Source organism: Cydia splendana, chromosome 5, assembly GCF_910591565.1.
Source record: "Cydia splendana chromosome 5, ilCydSple1.2, whole genome shotgun sequence".
Taxonomy (NCBI): Eukaryota; Metazoa; Arthropoda; class Insecta; order Lepidoptera; family Tortricidae; genus Cydia; species Cydia splendana.
In genome coordinates, this window is record NC_085964.1 from 13,046,476 (window position 1) to 13,065,332 (window position 18,857).

Sequence of the window (18,857 nt, forward strand, 5' to 3'; positions counted from 1 at the left end):
AGCACCGTCCGCCGCCGCCCATGGGCTAGCTAGCAGTAGCAGAGCCAAAAGCGGGAAACAGGCTTGATCGGTACCGTCTTTGTCCCTAATTGGACTGGTTACAAGAACCATGAATGATACTCATGCTGTGGAAGCTGTGGGAGGTCGCTTGTATGAAATTCACCTGTGTCGACACGCTTGCGCCGTCCCGCCTACAGGCGACCTACGTTTTGTCATTTGGTAACCCAAGGACAGTGGGGAAAGGGCTCATAAAGGGTTTTTCAAAGTGGTTCTAGACTAGACGACTAACAGCTACGTCGGCCAGGGAATAAGCCATTCCAAGAGATCAAATGCTATCCAAAGAGGTAAATAGTAACTATAAACTAGAATTTGAGCCAGTAAATTAGAGTTAATTAGCTTAGCATATGTTATATGATAGTTATGTCTAAAGGAAGAGCGGCGCCACCCAACACAGGCATTTTTGCTTACCGGGTGGCTCCATCACTTTACATTATAAACAAAGTGTGTCTTATGTAATAAAGAATTTTTGAATTTTTTTGAATTTTTTTTTGAAGAGGTAACTCTGCCAGCTTTTTGGCTAGATGACTGGATGGGTTGGGTAGAGAATATGAGTACTTAATACAAAATAATACAATTTTGTTATTTATTATGTATTTAGGCTTAAGCACGTATAAATTATAAAATAAAACATTATCTACAATGGCAGTGCTTGTATCAACATTTATCTTCACTACACATATTTCTCAAGAATATGAAATACCTAATTACCATTATATTAGATACAAGATATATAAGAGTATACCTATACATTGTGTTCAAGTAGTTTAACATTACATAACAGTGAATTTGAAAGTGAAGCGGTATTGGTTGTGTATTATATACAGATTAAGGCACATTTAAATTATCACAAGCGTATTATCTATCATAAGTAATGTGGTTACAACTATCTTCTTATAGATATTTCCTTACAACTTGACCTATATCGTTCAAACTGGGTTAAGAAGTTTAGTAACTGTTACTATGCCCTTTGGACTGATCGCATTCGGAAATCGAAACACTTTCTTTTTCCAAATTAAAGGAGAAACCCAAATATCAGGATCAAGTTGAATTAACTCCATATAAATAAAAATAATCTATAAAGACATTTACATTAATTCTACTTACGATATCATTCATCCTAACTATTAAACAAACTTTGGTGTTTTTGGCTTTATTTACCCTATTCAAAACAGGAACACTGTTAACTTATAACATAACATGGAAACTCACAATTGAGATCTCAATTGAAGCTTGCGGAAAAATAAAATGGGTACCTATTGAAACATATATCTCAAGTAATTATTACAGTTTAGGGTTTCGAGGGGTGAGGTTTTCGATATGCCTCAGTAGGCCAACATATCTGACATGAAATTTTAAAAATAAATTACGCCTACAAACCAGTTCGTATTAACCAAATAGACTAGTCTAAACTCCAAGTTTTTGGGTGATCTTCGTTTCGTGATAAAATTAATACCATCTGAGTTGCCTAATGGTGCTGAGAATTATTTATACTCGTACATGCCTACGCTTGGGATAGCTGTTTTGGTCATCAACGCCTTGCCGAGCCATTTATAGTTTCGTCACGGCAACATGTCGAAAGTGGTTCGCGGTAGACCCTCAGGGCTCACACTGGTTACTTAAATTAGGCCCGAATAAGCATATTTATAAACGAGATACCTTAGAAAGCCAAAGAAGCTATTTTATTCATAACAGGCAAGCCATCTAAGTAACTAAACATCGTTTTAATAAAATGCAATGGTATGTAGGTACTCATTCATCATATTTATAAATTATTTAATATATATTAAAGTGTTCTCTCCACAAGATTAGATACCTACCTGCGGGATTTTGTCACAGGCAACGTGTTTAAAACGTAATCCGCATTAAGAAGTATATGATGCCAATGACCGGTTCTAGTTAAAATTACACCACAGAAATATTGAACTGATTAAAGTACCTAGTTTGCCCCGTGTAGTTTTTTGGTATTATGTTTTAAGCTGCATACACATAGGGTCGCCTTAAGTATACTGTCCACGAGTGAAAACATATGTATAGAATTATGAGTTTTTGATGCACACTGCGCATCGAGACACTTGAGAACGCGAGTTGAAGTCTCCTTTGTGCGTGGCTCGCCGCGGCGGCGCGCCGAAGGCCGCGCTCTCGTCGATGATCGTGAGCCAGAAGCTGAGCAGGTTGGCGAAGTGGTGGCACGTGCCGGCCTCGCCGTTGCACTCGATGAGCGGCGTGGCGCGGAAGTCCTGCAGGCACGAGCCAGGACTCGCCAGCGCCTGACCGCCGCCCTGCGCGCCGGCGCCAGTGTGCTGTTGAAAAAGTGATCCAATCAATATAGTGTACAGAACACCGAGTCATATTTATATGGCCATATGGTGTGTATATTCTAGAAAGGGTGTGTATTTATTGTGACCGAGGCTCACGATCCCAAAACTTTGGCTGAATTTAATTAGATTTTTTTGTAAAATTTTTAGTCAGTACCCTATCTGTTAAAGCCCCAAGATCACAGGCAGGCTTTACAGCAGCATAAAAATTGAGCACACTAACCGGCGAAGTCTACGGGATATGTCAGGGATATCTGATTTTTACCTCTTGTAATGATTATCGGTTTGATTCGATTTATTTTAAATGTTTGGAATACATTATCTACTTACCATAACAAAACTGTATCCCGCCCATAACAAGCTCCAGCCTCCTGGACAGGGAGGTTCGATGTCACTTTGGCTGTGTACAGCAATTACATTTGTCGGTGCTTCGCATACAACGCATCTTGAAATGTACTCCTGAATGGCATCTCCCTCGACGGGCATCATCAACGTCGGCCTTCCAGTCGCCAGCCAGTAACTGCGGTCGTTTCTACTGGCGTAGTTGCACGTTCCAGTCACATCACAGAACATGAATGGCATTGTACTGAATTTTCTTACGCAAGATCCAGCGTAACCTAAATCTTGATTATGGGACTTTTCATTACCATCTATGTATAATAGCGAATAGCCTTCCCATAATTTGATATGGCCAGGTTCACATTGAGGAATAATATCACTTTGACTGTGCTTCACCACAAGTATTCCGGTCATAAAGTCTGTATTGGTACATGGTTGTCCAGGAATTCCAGGTGGGCCAGGTTGTCCCGCTAAACCGATTTCGCCACGGTCACCTTGGTATCCCGGAGCTCCAGTTTCGCCAGGTGGACCGGACGGGCCCTGCGGTCCCGTCATGCCTCGGTCGCCCTTTTCTCCGTTGATACCGTCCATGCCAGGCGGGCCGGGCATACCGTTTTCACCAGGTTGGCCGTTTAATCCAGGGAAACCAGATGGTCCCCGATCTCCTTTAGGTCCGAGTATGACCTGTCCTGACTCTCCTTTGTCACCCTTAATGCCCTGCATACCCGGCTGCCCAGGGAAACCGTTGAATCCTCGATCGCCCTTTTCACCTGGTACACCTGGCTCTCCTGGCGGTCCATCACGCCCGTCGATTCCGCTGTCACCCTTCTCCCCGGGTAATCCTGGCATTCCTGGCTCACCTGGGGGGCCTTGGTTTCCTTTTTCACCTGGATATCCTATTACGGTCTCGCCCTTTTCACCCCTTTCACCTTTGATGCCAGTAAAACCGCGAGGGCCAGGTTGACCTGGTGGTCCGTCGAAGCCGGGCGGGCCGGCAACGCCTTCCATGCCGTGGTCACCTTTCTCGCCGCGATCTCCCGGTCTGCCCGGAGTCCCGGGGAAACCTGAAGATCCCGGAAGACCTGTTAAGCCTCGGTCACCCTTCTCTCCGGGGGCGCCCTGTGGCCCAGGACGTCCGTGTTTACCAGGAATACCGTGAAGACCCTTTTCTCCTTTAATTGTCAATCCAGGCAAGCCAGCAGGTCCAGCAGGTCCAGTGTCACCTGTCAATTAAATGTTGTTTATGAATTTAAACGGTTCAATTATACTGACACAATAATAAATAGGTATGTATATTCGAGCGAGATATTTTTTTTGTAAAAATAATGCGTATTTGTTTACGGGTATAAAGAAACTAGAGTTAATTCATAAAACATAGTCCTTAACACCCGGGTATCAAAATAAAATATTCTAAGACTCATATACGAAAACGACCTTTCCTGGAACCGAGGTAAATAAGTTTTACCCTTCATGGGTGCCTATATTGGACCTAAAAGCAAAGATAAATTTTACATATCTGCTAGGCCAATCGATTAAACCATTACCATTAATAGCGAAGACAAACAAGAATTGTAAAAAAATAGTAAGGTAGCAACTTACCCTTATCTCCTGGGAATCCATACTGTCCAGTTGAACCCTTCTCTCCTTGGTAACCAATCTCCCCTTTGTCGCCGGCAATACCAGCTTCTCCGGTGAAACCTCTCTCACCCTTTTGCCCGGGGTAGCCTGGAGCACCAGGCAAACCTTGGTTTCCTTTTTCCCCTTTCACGTCTATCGCGACACCAGGCAAACCTCTTTCGCCTTTAAGGCCAGGATATCCTACAGGTCCTGGAACTCCTGGAGGGCCGATAGGGCCATCTTTTCCATTTATTCCATTAATGCCGTCCATTCCAGGTTCTCCAGTATCTCCTCTCTCGCCTGGTCCACCAGGTGCACCCGTTAGACCTCTGTCGCCAGGCTTTCCCGGTAACCCATCCTTTCCGTCTATTCCCGGCCACCCATCGTTACCAGGTAAACCAATGTCACCCTTTTCGCCTCTGGCACCAGTAAATCCACGATCGCCCGATAACCCTTGTTCTCCAGTAAACCCTCGTGGACCTGGCGTGCCTTCGTCACCTTTTTCTCCAGCGGGCCCAGGTCTGCCAAATCCAGGGAACCCTGCATTACCCTTGTCTCCTTTTGTTCCATTTCTACCTGGAGTTCCAGCAAAACCGCGTAGTCCAGTTAAACCTTGCTCTCCTTTCTGTCCTTTTTCTGAAGGTAAGGCGGGTTCTCCTCTAGGGCCTTGGGCTCCCGTGAAACCTCTATCTCCTTTGTCACCTTTTGGTCCCATTGGGCCAGTCGGTCCCGGTGGCCCTTCAAAGCCTTGATCACCTTTTTCACCAGGAGCACCCACTAGACCAGGGATGCCGTCCATGCCAGGCGAGCCTGGTTCACCAGTGAAACCAGGAGGTCCCCTATCTCCCTTCAGTCCTGGTTCACCATCTTGACCGGGAGTACCAGGAAGTCCAGCTGGTCCTCGTCTTCCAGGGAACCCTCGAGGCCCATCAGGTCCCTGAATTCCCGGTTCACCTGTCTTTCCAGGAAGGCCAATGACTCCGGGTTGTCCGGGCATTCCAGGGTAGCCAGCTTGCCCTTTGTCGCCGACAGGTCCAGGGGTTCCCGGAATACCACTCATTCCAGGGGGACCTGCAGGTCCAGGTTCTCCTTTAAGACCTTGTAGGCCAGGCGGCCCAGCAATTCCTGGTCGACCACTATCTCCCTTTTCGCCTGGAAGCCCATTCCAACCGGGTGGTCCATCGTTTCCATTCTTTCCAGGTTCACCTCTCAAACCTCTGTCACCTTTTAGTCCGTCATTACCCGAAGGTCCAGGCGGGCCAGGCATAGACAGGCCAGTGTCTCCTTTAGGGCCTCTCGTACCTGGAAGACCAGGGAAACCTCTCAAGCCCTTTTCCCCGGGCGATCCTGGGGAGCCCATAATTCCCATGCCTCCTTTTTCGCCTCGAGCTCCTGGAAGACCACGTGGGCCAACTGGTCCCTCTTTTCCTTGAGCACCCAGTTCACCCTTATCTCCTTTTAGACCTGTGAAGCCTTGGTCTCCCTTTTCTCCAGGTATGCCTGTAAACAGATGTTAGTCACAGATATCAGCGGTAGGAAAATAACTTCTAGGTAACAAACAATTTTACATATAATTGATAAGAAATATTAAAGCCCGGCTTCACATGCAGTAGGGCTACAGCGCATATGATCCAGTGTGTACTGGCCTTTATACTTAAACTACTTATAACACGTTTAAAGTATAACGGCCAGTCGTTGTGATCGCACGCACATACAAAAGAGGTTTTAGATTATTAAATTTAAAACGGGTCGCTCACGTATTTTAAGTCGAAGAACTCTTGAATCTGCCTCGTCGGTCCGCCAACGTGTGCTCCCGATCAAGCTCCTCATTATGGAGCGAAACATGTTGAACAATTTTGGACTTAAAATACGAGAGTGACCCGTTCTATTTAAAATATTTAATATGTTTGTGTCTCAAGAAGTTTTGTTATTCAAAAGGTTTTGAGGCTCATTACATAACCATCACCGGCCTGTGATCACACCCAAATAAAACATGTCGGCAAATAGTAAACACTTCTATAGTATGTTTAATATTTCACCTTCCCTCCCCCCTCTTAACTGTTCTTTGCGATTTATTCCAAAAACAAATATATAGATCACTACACCTTATAACACGAAGTCCCCCGCCTCCGCGTCTGTCTGTTTGTGTGTTTGTATGTTCGCGATAAACTCAAAAACTACTTAACGGATTTTCATGCGGTTTTCACCTATCAATAGAGTGATTCTTGAGGAAGGTTTAGGTGTATAATTTGTTAACCCATGCGAAGCCGGGGCGGGTCGCTAGTAATAATATATAAACAGCCAGTTAAGTACTCACCAGCTGGTCCCGGCGGTCCTTGTGCGCCAGGCGCCCCTCTGTCACCTTTTGTAAGTTCCCTTAAATTCGCAGGACACTGGCCAGGTTCGCCCTTCAAACCCACTCTACCCGGGAACCCTTTATCTCCTGACAACCCAGGCTCTCCAGGGGTACCTTTCTCGCCCTTTATTGAAAGGCCCTTTGCACCAGGGGTACCTGGTCGACCGTGTCTTCCTGGGGTTCCATCGATTCCAGGGGCGCCGGACAAACCTTGGTCACCCTTGTACCCTGGCATGCCTATTGTGCCTTTACTGCCGGGAGGGCCAGCAAGTCCTTTGTCTCCTTTTGGCCCTCTGAGACCCGGAAGACCTCTTTCACCCTTTTCTCCAGGTGGTCCCTTTACTAGATTTGACGGTATCATTGCAGGCAGACCAGGGCTTCCAGGAGGGCCCATTGGACCATCGTCACCTTGTTTACCCTGTACCAAATATTCATATTATAATATGTAGACGTGTTAAAATTTATCTAGGCGATTAGACTACCGACATAACGAGCTAAAACATAGTCAGACAAACTTAATTGACTTAATATTATTATTAAACGAATCAAAACACATTGTCCTTTCATTTGCGGTAGTTAGATAAAATGGATCATGAACAGTCAGCAAAACTATTAGCTTAGCACCCTTTCGTATATATACAGGATGGCCAACTTGGAGGTATACAACCTTTTTATGCCACCATTTTGTTTTGGCGGCAAATATGACAGTTGTTGCACGAAAATTACTTTGTGACGTAGATACGGCAAATTTGTTAGTTAGCGTTTACAAGACGGTGCCACGTGTCACGCGGCACGAGCCACAATAGACACATTAAAAAGAACGTTTCCCGGTCGATTAATTTCGAGAAACGGTGACATTGATTGGCCCCCAAGATCGCCTGATTTTACAGCTCCTGACTTTTTTCTGTGGGGCTATCTAAAGGGACGTGTCTATGCTAACAGGCCAATGAACCTTCAGCAATTAAAACAAAATATTCGAGACACAGTCACTGAGATAACGCAGGAAATTTGTGAAAATGTGATGAAAAACGCGATGAAAAGGGTCCACATCTGCCATGCTGCTAGACTCTAGTAGCATGGCAGACGTGAACCCTGGATGTAGCAGCTAATAGAGGTAGACATTTGTCTGACATTATTTTCCATATTTAATTGCCGGCCCTAAATACTATATTTAAGAAGAAATACTTAATAATTTTTATATTTCATAGAATAAAATTACAAAAAGTAAAGTGTATACCTGTTATTTGGCCACCCTGTATATTGGTATGCAGGGTAGTGCTACGGTGACGAGGGTAGTGCTAACTAGAAGCAAAGCAATCAAAAGTGTATATATCACATAAGAACTTACCGGTTCTCCTGGTGTTCCCGGTAATCCATGAAGGCCGTCGGGACCGCGTTGGCCGGGCACGCCAGGGGGCCCCTGCGGGCCTCGCTCTCCCGGCGTCCCGGGCAAGCCATCGAATCCTCGGTCACCTTTCTGTCCGGGCGTTCCTGGTCTACAGTCGTTGCAGACACCGCCTCTGTCTCCCTTAGTTCCCGGCTCACCCGGATATCCTGGTTGACCTGGGTTTCCTTTGTCTCCTTTTCTTCCGCGTGGTCCGACATCCCCAGGCATACCCGGGGTTCCTAACGTTGAATTACCAGGAGAGCCTCTCAACCCTTGGTAACCTCGGTCTCCTTTTTGACCTTTCACTCCAGGTAATCCTGGTTCTCCACTTTGTCCTCGATCACCCTAAAACAGAGGATAGTTACAGTCACTTTTAGAATAAAAGTAACTTTTGCATACTTAGGTCTAATCTCATAGTATGATGTTATTTATTATACTGGAAGGAAGGGGAGAGTGGGGTACAACTGTGACCCACGATCCACTGTAGAGTCCTCAAGTGGGGTACAGTGGATCGTTGATCACAGTTGATTGTTTGCAGTAACTTTGCTATCATTAAAATAAATTAAAAAAACCGGGCAAGTGCGAGTCGGACTCGCGCACGAAGGGTTCCGTACCATAATGCAAAAAAAAAACGAAAAAAAAAAGCAAAAAAAAAACGGTCACCCATCCAAGTACTGACCACTCCCGACGTTGCTTAACTTTGGTCAAAAATCACGTTTGTTGTATGGGAGCCCCATTTAAATCTTTATTTTATTCTGTTTTTAGTATTTGTTGTTATAGCGGCAACAGAAATACATCATCTGTGAAAATTTCAACTGTCTAGCTATCACGGTTCGTGAGATACAGCCTGGTGACAGACGGACGGACGGACGGACGGACGGACGGACGGACGGACGGACGGACGGACGGACGGACAGCGAAGTCTTAGTAATAGGGTCCCGTTTTACCCTTTGGGTACGGAACCCTAAAAAGACCCTTGCCTTGTGCCACACTAGTTATTATCTCAGCTTCAGAACAAAAATTCGCGAATAAAATTATGCACATACATATATTTATCATAAACCTTATCATTTATTAACATCAGCAGCAGCTCTCCCCTACTTGTATATATTTTTATTTTACATTTATAATAAGAACTGTATTTAATCAGTTCCCGTTCTCATTCCATGTTCCTTGCTGACTTTTTTAAATGTTGTACAGAGTTATAATAGCAAGTAATAGAGTTCGAGTTCCAGGTAAATGTATATAACTACGTTATATACAATATAAATGTAGGTAGCCTATTTCAACAACTGGCCGGTAGGTAATAAAATAATATCGGTATTCGTGGAGATCAAGAGGAAAGGCATTTACCAAGCAGTAGGTAGGACACAGGAGAGATAATATCTCCATTATAAGCTAGTACTTTTAATTTTATTTATTATTATTTCTAACAGCCATTTCCAAAAATCTGAATGTTATGTATTAGTAGGTATATAGGAAAATAATAACTTCTCGGTGAACCAAGAAATACTTATAATATCACTGTAAACTTACCGGAATCGAAATGCCACTATCGCCCTTTTGTCCTCTCTCGCCTGGGTATCCGTCCTGTCCATTGTACCCCTGAAGTCCAGCAGGTCCAGGTTTCCCTTCGGGTCCAGTATCTCCTTTGTCGCCTTTCATTCCAGGTGGCCCTTCTCGCCCTGGTGTGCCGGGGACTCCCTGTCCTCCTGGTGGGCCCATCGGGCCGGGCCGACCCGGTTCTCCGGGATTTCCGTCCGTGCCTCTTGCACCCGGTCCGCCAGGATTACCTCGAGGTCCGATCGGACCGGGCGGGCCAACAACTGACCCTGTGCTGCCACCGGGTGGCCCGGGCACACCGGTAAGACCTCTCAAGCCTGGGACTCCGTCTTTGCCCGGCTCTCCCTTTGATCCGGGTCTGCCATCACGACCTCTCAGGCCTTCGTTACCTCTGTCACCCTTTTGTCCTCTCTGTCCACTTGCACCAAACTGACCGACTCGACCCTGTAATTGTGACAAATACTTGTAGGAACTTTAGTAAGTAAAAGTTCATTTAATATTTGAAATTAATAAAGGGAAAATGTTTTTAATGTCCAGTGAAATTAATAAGTACCTACATTGCAAAAATATTAAAATAGAATTAGAAGGGAGCGTTTTCTTACAATAAATATCCATTATCATTGTACTTACTCGCTCACCAGTGTTTCCACGAATACCCTTCTCTCCTTTTGGTCCTACCAGACCGGGTAATCCTTGTTCGCCAGTTTCTCCCGTGTATCCCTTTTCACCCTGCATCCCTGGTTCGCCCTTTGTACCTTTATCTCCTTTGTCACCTTGAGTTCCCAGGATGGCTCCTTTTTCTACTTCCACATGTAAAGGTTTTTCCGAACAAGCTTGACCCTTCTTGCCTTGGTCTCCTCTGTCACCTTTGTCACCTTTTATCGATAAACCTTTTGGACCCTTAGCACCTTTTTCACCTGGTTGACCTGGTGATCCCTGCAATTTTAAATATTGATATAGTGGATAAACGTTATTTAACACAAACTCGGTAACATAAATAATTATAAGTGTGGCAGCAATACCAGTAGATTTAAAGCATTACAGGCAGCATCTACCCACTTATAATAGTAAAGCCGTCATAAATACTTTAGGAATCTTGCACAAAGGACTGAATGTATATTATAGTTATTTTATTAGTTACCGAGTATCCTGAGCGACCTCGTACTCCTTGCGGGCCGGGCTCCCCTGTGGGTCCGATGGGACCGACGGGACCCTGATCTCCGGCAGACCCAGGCTCTCCCTTGTCACCCTTTGGATATCTTCCGACGGCTGCGGATTCTCCCTTGTCCCCTTTGAATCCCGGAGTACCCGGAAAACCGCGAGGTCCTGGATACCCCCTCTCGCCTTGAGGACCCGCATCACCCTAAACAAATCTTGATGATTAAAACGCAGAAGCCGCTTGTATTAAAACTTATACTAAAAGGAATATGTTTCGTTGTGCTATCGAGCAGAAACTTTTTTAAATTGTTTAATATTATTTTATTTGTAAAAAAAAATCTTATATTTAGCTAACAAAAATAAATATATAACTACATATGTACATCAAAAATGCTTATGTTACGGTCCTACTCCAGCTCGTCCCATGAATTTCTTAGAACTTGGATACGAAATATCATTCGCTCTATTAGATTAGATCGCCAAAGAGGTCCCTGGGATCCTTCAGGATGCAACCAAGAGCCAAGCCGTTGTACAGAAATTGTCAAATAAATAAATAAATAAATATTTTAGGACATTTTTACACAAATTGACTAAGCCCCACGGTAAGCTCAAGAAGGCTTGTGTTGTGGGTACTCAGACAACGATATATATATAATATATAAATACTTAAATACATAGAAAACAACCATGACTCAGGAACAAATATCTGTATCATCATACAAATAAACGCCCTCACCAGGATTCGAACCCGGGACCATCGGCTTCATAGGCAGGGTCACTGCCCACTAGGCCAGACCGGTCGTCAATTAAAGTACTTAGAACAAATAATGAGTTTAATCACAGAATAGGTATTACTTACGTCTGTACCATTGCAACCATCTCTGCCCCGGTCGCCGGGCCTGCCCGGGTCACCTTGTAGTCCAGGACGTCCCGCAAAACCTTGGAATCCCTGCTGACCAGGTTTTCCTCTGTCACCTTTCGGCCCTCGAGGACCTACTGAACCAATTTCTCCTTTTTGACCTTTTGGACCCGATGGTCCTTCAGGTCCCTCGTGCCCAGGTAATCCTGTAGGTCCAGGCGGCCCGAAAGAACCTTGTTTTCCCTGGAAAAATAAATCATAATTATAAAGACATAAACATTTAAATCTCATCAATCAGTAAGAAATAACTTAGGTAGGTAGGTAGTAATTGCTATTAGATATGATATAACATATTTTTCACTTCTCATGCTCAAAAAGTGCACCTTTATGTCGTGCGTAGACGACATAAAATCGCATTTTATGCTCTAGAGCATAAAGTAAAATCATCTATTACGACCCTTATTGACTTAGCAATAAAGTCCAAATTCTGCCATACAAACTGCCAGCCCTGCCGGCGCGCCCCCGACCGGCGCTCTCCCGATCGGCGTGCCCCGCACCTCCGACCGGCCCATTCGGCCCAAGAACAATTTTCTTTAGTCTTGAATAAATACGTTAAAATAACCTAAAATATTTGATTTTTGTATATTTTCCTCGCAATCGAAGTGAAAAGCAGAGTGTACAACAAGGGCATAAATGTCCATTTTTACCCTTGTCTACATTTTGGTTTTCGCTGCGCTGAGACCAAAAAATTGCCTCGGGTAAAAATGGGTCACTTTATGCCCTTGTTGTACAATCTACTATAAAAACCAAGACATGCACTAAACTTAAAGGGTGAAAATACCGATCATAAAGTCATAACCTTCTATAGGTACAGTTAGAGTTTGGTATGGGTTACACATAAAAAATGCCGCTATTATATACTTGCTGCATCTAAAATATTTGTCATTACGGCCACTAGTCTAATAGTACCGTCTGACCCGATTAAATTAATTTGGGTATTGAGTAATAGTTGCAAGTAAATTCATACCTTAGCGCCCTTCTGCGCAAGACACAATGGTTGACAAGAGGCGCGCGTCGTGCAGTTCGGGTGCGGCGTAACGCGTTGCTTGGTGATAGGGTCGTAGTGGGCGCCATAGGGCTCGCGCGCGGCCGGCGGCTGCGGCTCTGGCTGCTGAGACGGCGACGCCCCGTAGTTGTACCTCGGGTCCGAATACGAGTTCCTAGATGCATCCGGGTATTGAGGGTATGAGTTCCTAGACGCATCTGGGTACTGGGGGTATGTGTCTCTGGATGCGTCAGGATACTGAGGGTATGTGTTCCTGGTTGGATAACTTCCCGTGGGATAGTATCCTGGGTTAGAATTTATTTCGTTTCTCTGAGCGAACCACGAATCATCTTGCTGAAAAATAATACACGTAGTCAGGTCAATTTACAATTCTCTTTCTTTTAAAGTTGTTTAGTTAAATAAATGGATAGAATTAAACGCTCTAGGGATATCTTTAACTCTTAACTGTCGTGAAGTAGCTCACAATGTAAATCAATTAGTAAGTATTCCCGATTGAATAGAAAATTTACGAAAGTACTGAAATTCGACGACAAAACGATACTCCTATACCTAACCTAACCTATTTTATATTTCTATTCTCGTATGATAGATAACTTAAATGATCTCATTAATGTAATAACTATTAATAATACCTAAATTTCTACGACATATTCATATTAGTTCTGTCTTATGAAAGTGTAATATTTTTGTACTGTAAATATTATTGTTATATTAATGTTAATTAAGATAGTTATATAGAATGACATTCAAACACAATGTATACCTATTAATTGTTAGTGAATAAAAAAAAACCTATCGATATACCTAACTGTTACATCTGTAGATGTCTTCATTTCTTTTGACCACGTTTTCAAATAATGTTTTAAGTAAATCAGGATTAAACATATATTTTAACTAGTGCTGCAGTATATAAGCATAAGTATAGAAGTTTGCCAGTATGCCAGTGAGTTTCTAATAGCACGGTGCATGTTAGCTAGTACATACGTTTTGCATTCTGAATATGCAACTTGATATTTAGCTGCGTGTGCTTTCTTTTGTAAACGAACACTAGTTTCCGTATAGGTACAGATAGTACATATTGGTAGTGATTACTGATTGTGCAATAAGCAATATTAGGAGGTGGTTGACTCGTGTAGAGAATATCTATACCTAACACCTGTATTAATAATCTTAAGAAAAGAAGAAACGACTTCACAGAACAGTTTAAAATTAGGTATTTAAATATTATTATCTTACAATATAATTATCTTTTGATGATTCACACAATGATGCTTTTCAAATGCAAATGCTCGAATTAAAAAATAATAATAATTCAGCCTATATACGTCCCACTGCTGGGCACAGGCCTCCTCTCATACGCGAGAGGGCTCGGGCTATAGTCCCCACGCTAGCCCAATGCGGATTGGGGACTTCACATACACCTTTGAATTTCTTCGCAGATGTATGCAGGTTTGACGATGTTTTCCTTCACCGAAAAGCTAGTGGTAAATATCAAATTATATTTTGTACATAAGTTCCGAAAAACTCGTTGGTACGAGCCAGGATTTGAACCCGCGACCTCCGGATTGAAAGTCGGGCGTCATAAAAATCCTCGAATTAAAATACTTAATATTACCCAAATAGGTAAACAAATCCAAATCGATTCACCTTCTTTAAAAACGTTAAAATAATCGGCCAAGAGCATGTCGGGCCATACTCAGTGTAGGGTTTCGTAGTTACCATTCTGTCAAAATAGGCCAAACTGGGGCTATTAGTAAGTATCGTAAGGAAGTAGGTACTTACGTCTTTTTAATAAGAAAAGAAGATTTTTTACAAAAACTCAAAAACGACTGGACCGATTATGTTCGCTATAGTTTTTTGTAAGTGTTTATTAAGCTTTTGTTTCACTTTTTTTTTTCATATTTTTTGGACCCATGCATGGTATAATAATATACTCCGCCTGGTACTCCATTCCCGTCTTTTCTAGGTCACCTAACTGACACGGGCCTACGTCATCATGCGACAGCGCTATATGATAATATGCGATTAATGCGATAGCGCTATATATAGCGGCCATGTTGTTGTGACGTAGGCCCGTGTCACTCTGGGAATGGAAGACCATGTTTTATTAGACTATGGACCCATGGTTCAAAAGTTAGGGCATTATTTTTTTTCTTTCTGAGCGATAATTTCCGAAAATATTAACTATGTCAAAAATGGTTTATGGGGACCCTTATTCGTTTTGAAAGACCTGTCCAACGATATCCGACACTATTGGGATAAATCAGGCCCGTAAAGTTTTATGAATAAGAGGGTTAGTCATTAAAATAAAGGCTGTATAATATTAGGTACCTACAATAAAAATATGTTTAGTATTCGATGGTAATCATATCCCTTAACCTTATATAAATCAAAGTCCCCTGCCGCGTCTTGCTTGTGTGTTTGTATGTTCGTGATAAACTCAAAAACGACAGAACGGATTTTCATGCGGTTTAACCTATCAATAACGTGCTTCTTGAGGAAGGTTTAGGTGTATAATTTGTTAACCCGTGCGAAGCCGGGGCGGGTCGCTAGTTATGGTTAAATATTAATAAAGATCCAATAATTTCTTGAACAAACAAACTTGAAAATTATTTTTTTATTCGTTAGGTATTACTATTAAAATGTTATCCACAATTGTTTTACAAAAATACATTTATATTAAAAACGACTAAAATCATAGTATCTGACTATTTGTTAAATGATTATCCGACAAATCAGCGAAAAACGAATCCATTATTCACTCAATGTTGAATAATTGAATACACCACAAAACAGCAATTTGCAGTTGGTCAACTGTGGAACTAGTTTTAACCCGTATAAAATGTTCGGCTAAGATAGAGCCACTATTACCCGCATTTACAACTTTGTACGAAAATGATGAATGAAAAAAGACGAACTGAATGGATAAAAGATGATTTAATGATTGCAGCAAAAAATGTAGTTATCGGTTAAGTAATTTTTTCCGAAACTATAAGAACTATACTGTTGAAACTTGGTAAGTAGGTAGATGTATTCTGTAAACCGCATTAAGATTTTCATACAAAAATAGAAAAAAAAAACAATAAATTTTGGGGGTTCCCCATACTTAGAAGTAGAACTGAAACTCAATTTTTTTTTTTCATCAAACCCATACATGTGTGGTATCTATGGATAAGTCTTCAAAAATGATATTGAGGTTTCTAATATCATTTTTTTTTTCTAAACTGAATAGTTTGCGCGAGAGACACTTGTGGTAAAATGTGTGTGCCCCCCCCCCAGTAACTTCTAAAATAAGAGAATGATAAAACTAAAAAAAATATATGATGTACATTACCATGCAAACTTCCACCGAAAATTGGTTTGAACGAGATCTAGTAAGTAGTTTTTTTTAATACGTCATAAATCGTAAACCGCAATATTATTGTTACTTGCTGCTACGGAACCCTTCATGGGCGAGTCCGACTCGCACTTGGCCGCTTTTTATTTTAATTAACGTTCTGTCGCAAATCGCAATGCATGATTTATGTATCCATACCAAACTGCAGCTTTCTAGCACTGACGATCACGGAGCAAAGCCTCGGACAGATAGACATGGCGAAACCATAAGGGTTTCTAGGTGACTACAGAACCCTAAAAACTGTACCCCCTTTCATTAAAAAATAATAGTGTTCGTATTAACTTAAGAGGTATTTATGAATATTAGGTATTTTCAGCAGCTCGTTCAATGGTACTTAGCTACTTAAAAACAGTGAGCAAAATCGCATTTTATATAATAAAGCTTAATTACGTGGTACGTTGAAAATTTATAAACAATATATCATCAATATATATCAAAATTCATCGGATATCATTCGGGTTCTTCAGGAGAACCGAAATGCACTTTTTATAAAGCTCAAACTCGAAGAGACCGATTTATGACAGCCTTTTAAAAAGTTTTTTCTTATATATGTTGTATGTTTATTTGAAGACAGATAGACGGATTTGAATAATATAATTGTTTCCTATACTTAACTAGGTACAAGTACATACATTAAAATGTTTCACAGGTGACACGAAAATTTACAGAAATTAACATATAAATATAACCATTTTAAACATGTTTTTGCATTTTTAATTAATTAACAGTAAACTAATACTTACTCACAAAGTAGGAATTCATTGTGAAGTCACCTGAGGGAGAATTGCCAACAACGAAAAATCTAAAATTGTTATCTAATATCTACTTATCTCTCTATCGCTCGAATTTGCAAGAACGGTAGAGAGGGAATCATCAAGTCCGATTTTTCGATGTTGGCGGTAGGTCCTCTGTGTCTGTCTGTCTATCTTAAATTGTTTTTAAAATTTGCGGCGAAATTAAAAGAAAGGTATTTCAGCTACGTTACGGTACTAGGTTTTTTTAACTAAAGCCACTCTACGAACGTCATACTAAATGGATTTGAACGTTAATCACTTAAATTTTGGTCACCAATATTTATATGAAAATTTTGTTGCAAGTTACTTTCAATGAAAATGAAAAATGATTTATTTAGGTATCAAAAATGCAGCTTATTACATAGTAGAAGGTTATTACATTTTTAGGAGTAAGTATTTTATTGTTAGACAGCCTAGGAATAGTGTCCTGTGCCCTATACAAGGTAAATCTGTCTTATAGGGATCAATGTCAGTTTAAAGTTTGATTCATTTGTAATATTTACAGAATAAATACATAGTTACACTTAACAATCCACCCTGTATAATATAAAGTATGTCCATCGAGAATTGTGGCGGTTATCAGTCGGGCAGTGCGCGAGCCGCCAGCCCGTGCCCGCAGCCCGCACATGCGTAATCAGTTTCTGGAGATATTTATATATTTGACCTCCACTTTATATCGTATACCTAATTACATTAAAAAAAACTTAACGGATGTTATCATCAGATAAATGTTCTGTTAACAACGAACGCATGGTTATACTTAATCAGAAACCTGTACAAGGTTTAAATTTAATTTGAAGTAGGTATTTAAAACCTCTCTGTATATTATGTTTTCATACAATATGCAAGCATATTACAGTTTTAATTTCGTACCTAGCTATTTCCAATTTGATTTTTAGAAGTATTTTCCTATCCGAGATTTGTTGGACAATGAATTAGCAGGTTCTCCAGGGGGGGAGGTAGGTAAATGAGGACCATAATTCAATACCAAATGTAATTAATAGAGGTCCTCATCGCATTCTATTTTAATACACACATAGATACACATAGGTACTTTAAATGATGTAAAAAAATATTTAAAAAATTGATGTTAAGTTTAGGTCATAACCTCATAACTGTTTGACTGGAAAATAATTAAGTATTAAAATACCTACTAAACAAAAATAAAATGTTACTTAACTTTTATAAGTATGTATTTTACACGCGCTTTGTAAAACTGGAAGTGTTATATAGGTTTGCGCAATACCGGCGCATTACATCCGAGAATTGATAAAGTTTGTCGGTCTCGGGTTTGATCTATTTAATAATTAAATTCAATCTTCTTTATAAGTTGTATAGTCTACAAGTGCATTTACTATTTTATAAAAAAATATTGAATTTTATTTTGTAAGTTGAAAGACGCACATTGTATGGTAATCTTTTTCTCTGAACCGTTTGAAGTTTGACTTTGACCAAATGTTCGCATTTGGCAGAAATTGCAAAAAGAGGAGTAAAGCCGGCCGGCGGTCTCCGCGGCTCCAGGCCCGCGCCCGCCGCATTCCCGCTGCTTTTTATGCGATTTTAATCACTTTCACCAAATTCTAATAAGACAACTTATAATTTGAAACAAAAAAAAACTTACCGTGTTGACTCCAATTAGGGGCAACGCGGCCACCAAACTGCAAAATAAAATAAAAATTTACTTACCAGTATTTGTTTTAACTTATTTAAACTATGAAATTTAAAACTTTTAAAAATAAAATTGCATAGTTTAATTCTGAAAAAAAAAAAATAGTGTCGCGATTGTATGTTTAGAATTTCGCGATTCCAAGTAGTTTATATTTGTACGCTCACCATAGCAAGTGGACCGCCATGTCCCGGAGCGCGCAGCGCCTGAGTCCCGTGCGCGCGCGCAGTTAGTGCCGGGACGGGATACTAAGGAGCGCTCGGCTCGGGCGGCCGCGGCC

General features: G+C 41.4%; 1 protein-coding gene across 1 annotated transcript; it reads right to left on the reverse strand.

The window, feature by feature from the left end:
• Positions 1-634: 634 nt before the first annotated feature.
• On the reverse strand, positions 635-18,857 carry LOC134790720 (collagen alpha-1(IV) chain). Its single transcript, XM_063761629.1, has 12 exons — positions 18,745-18,857; positions 18,533-18,569; positions 12,682-13,053; positions 11,655-11,897; positions 10,779-11,000; positions 10,268-10,573; positions 9,611-10,081; positions 8,036-8,419; positions 6,649-7,105; positions 4,314-5,831; positions 2,706-3,937; positions 635-2,360 (listed from the first exon to the last, which is right to left on the reverse strand). Exons 1-12 carry the CDS (start codon positions 18,762-18,764, stop codon positions 2,097-2,099), a joined length of 5,526 nt encoding a protein of 1,841 aa, XP_063617699.1. The 5' UTR covers positions 18,765-18,857; the 3' UTR covers positions 635-2,096.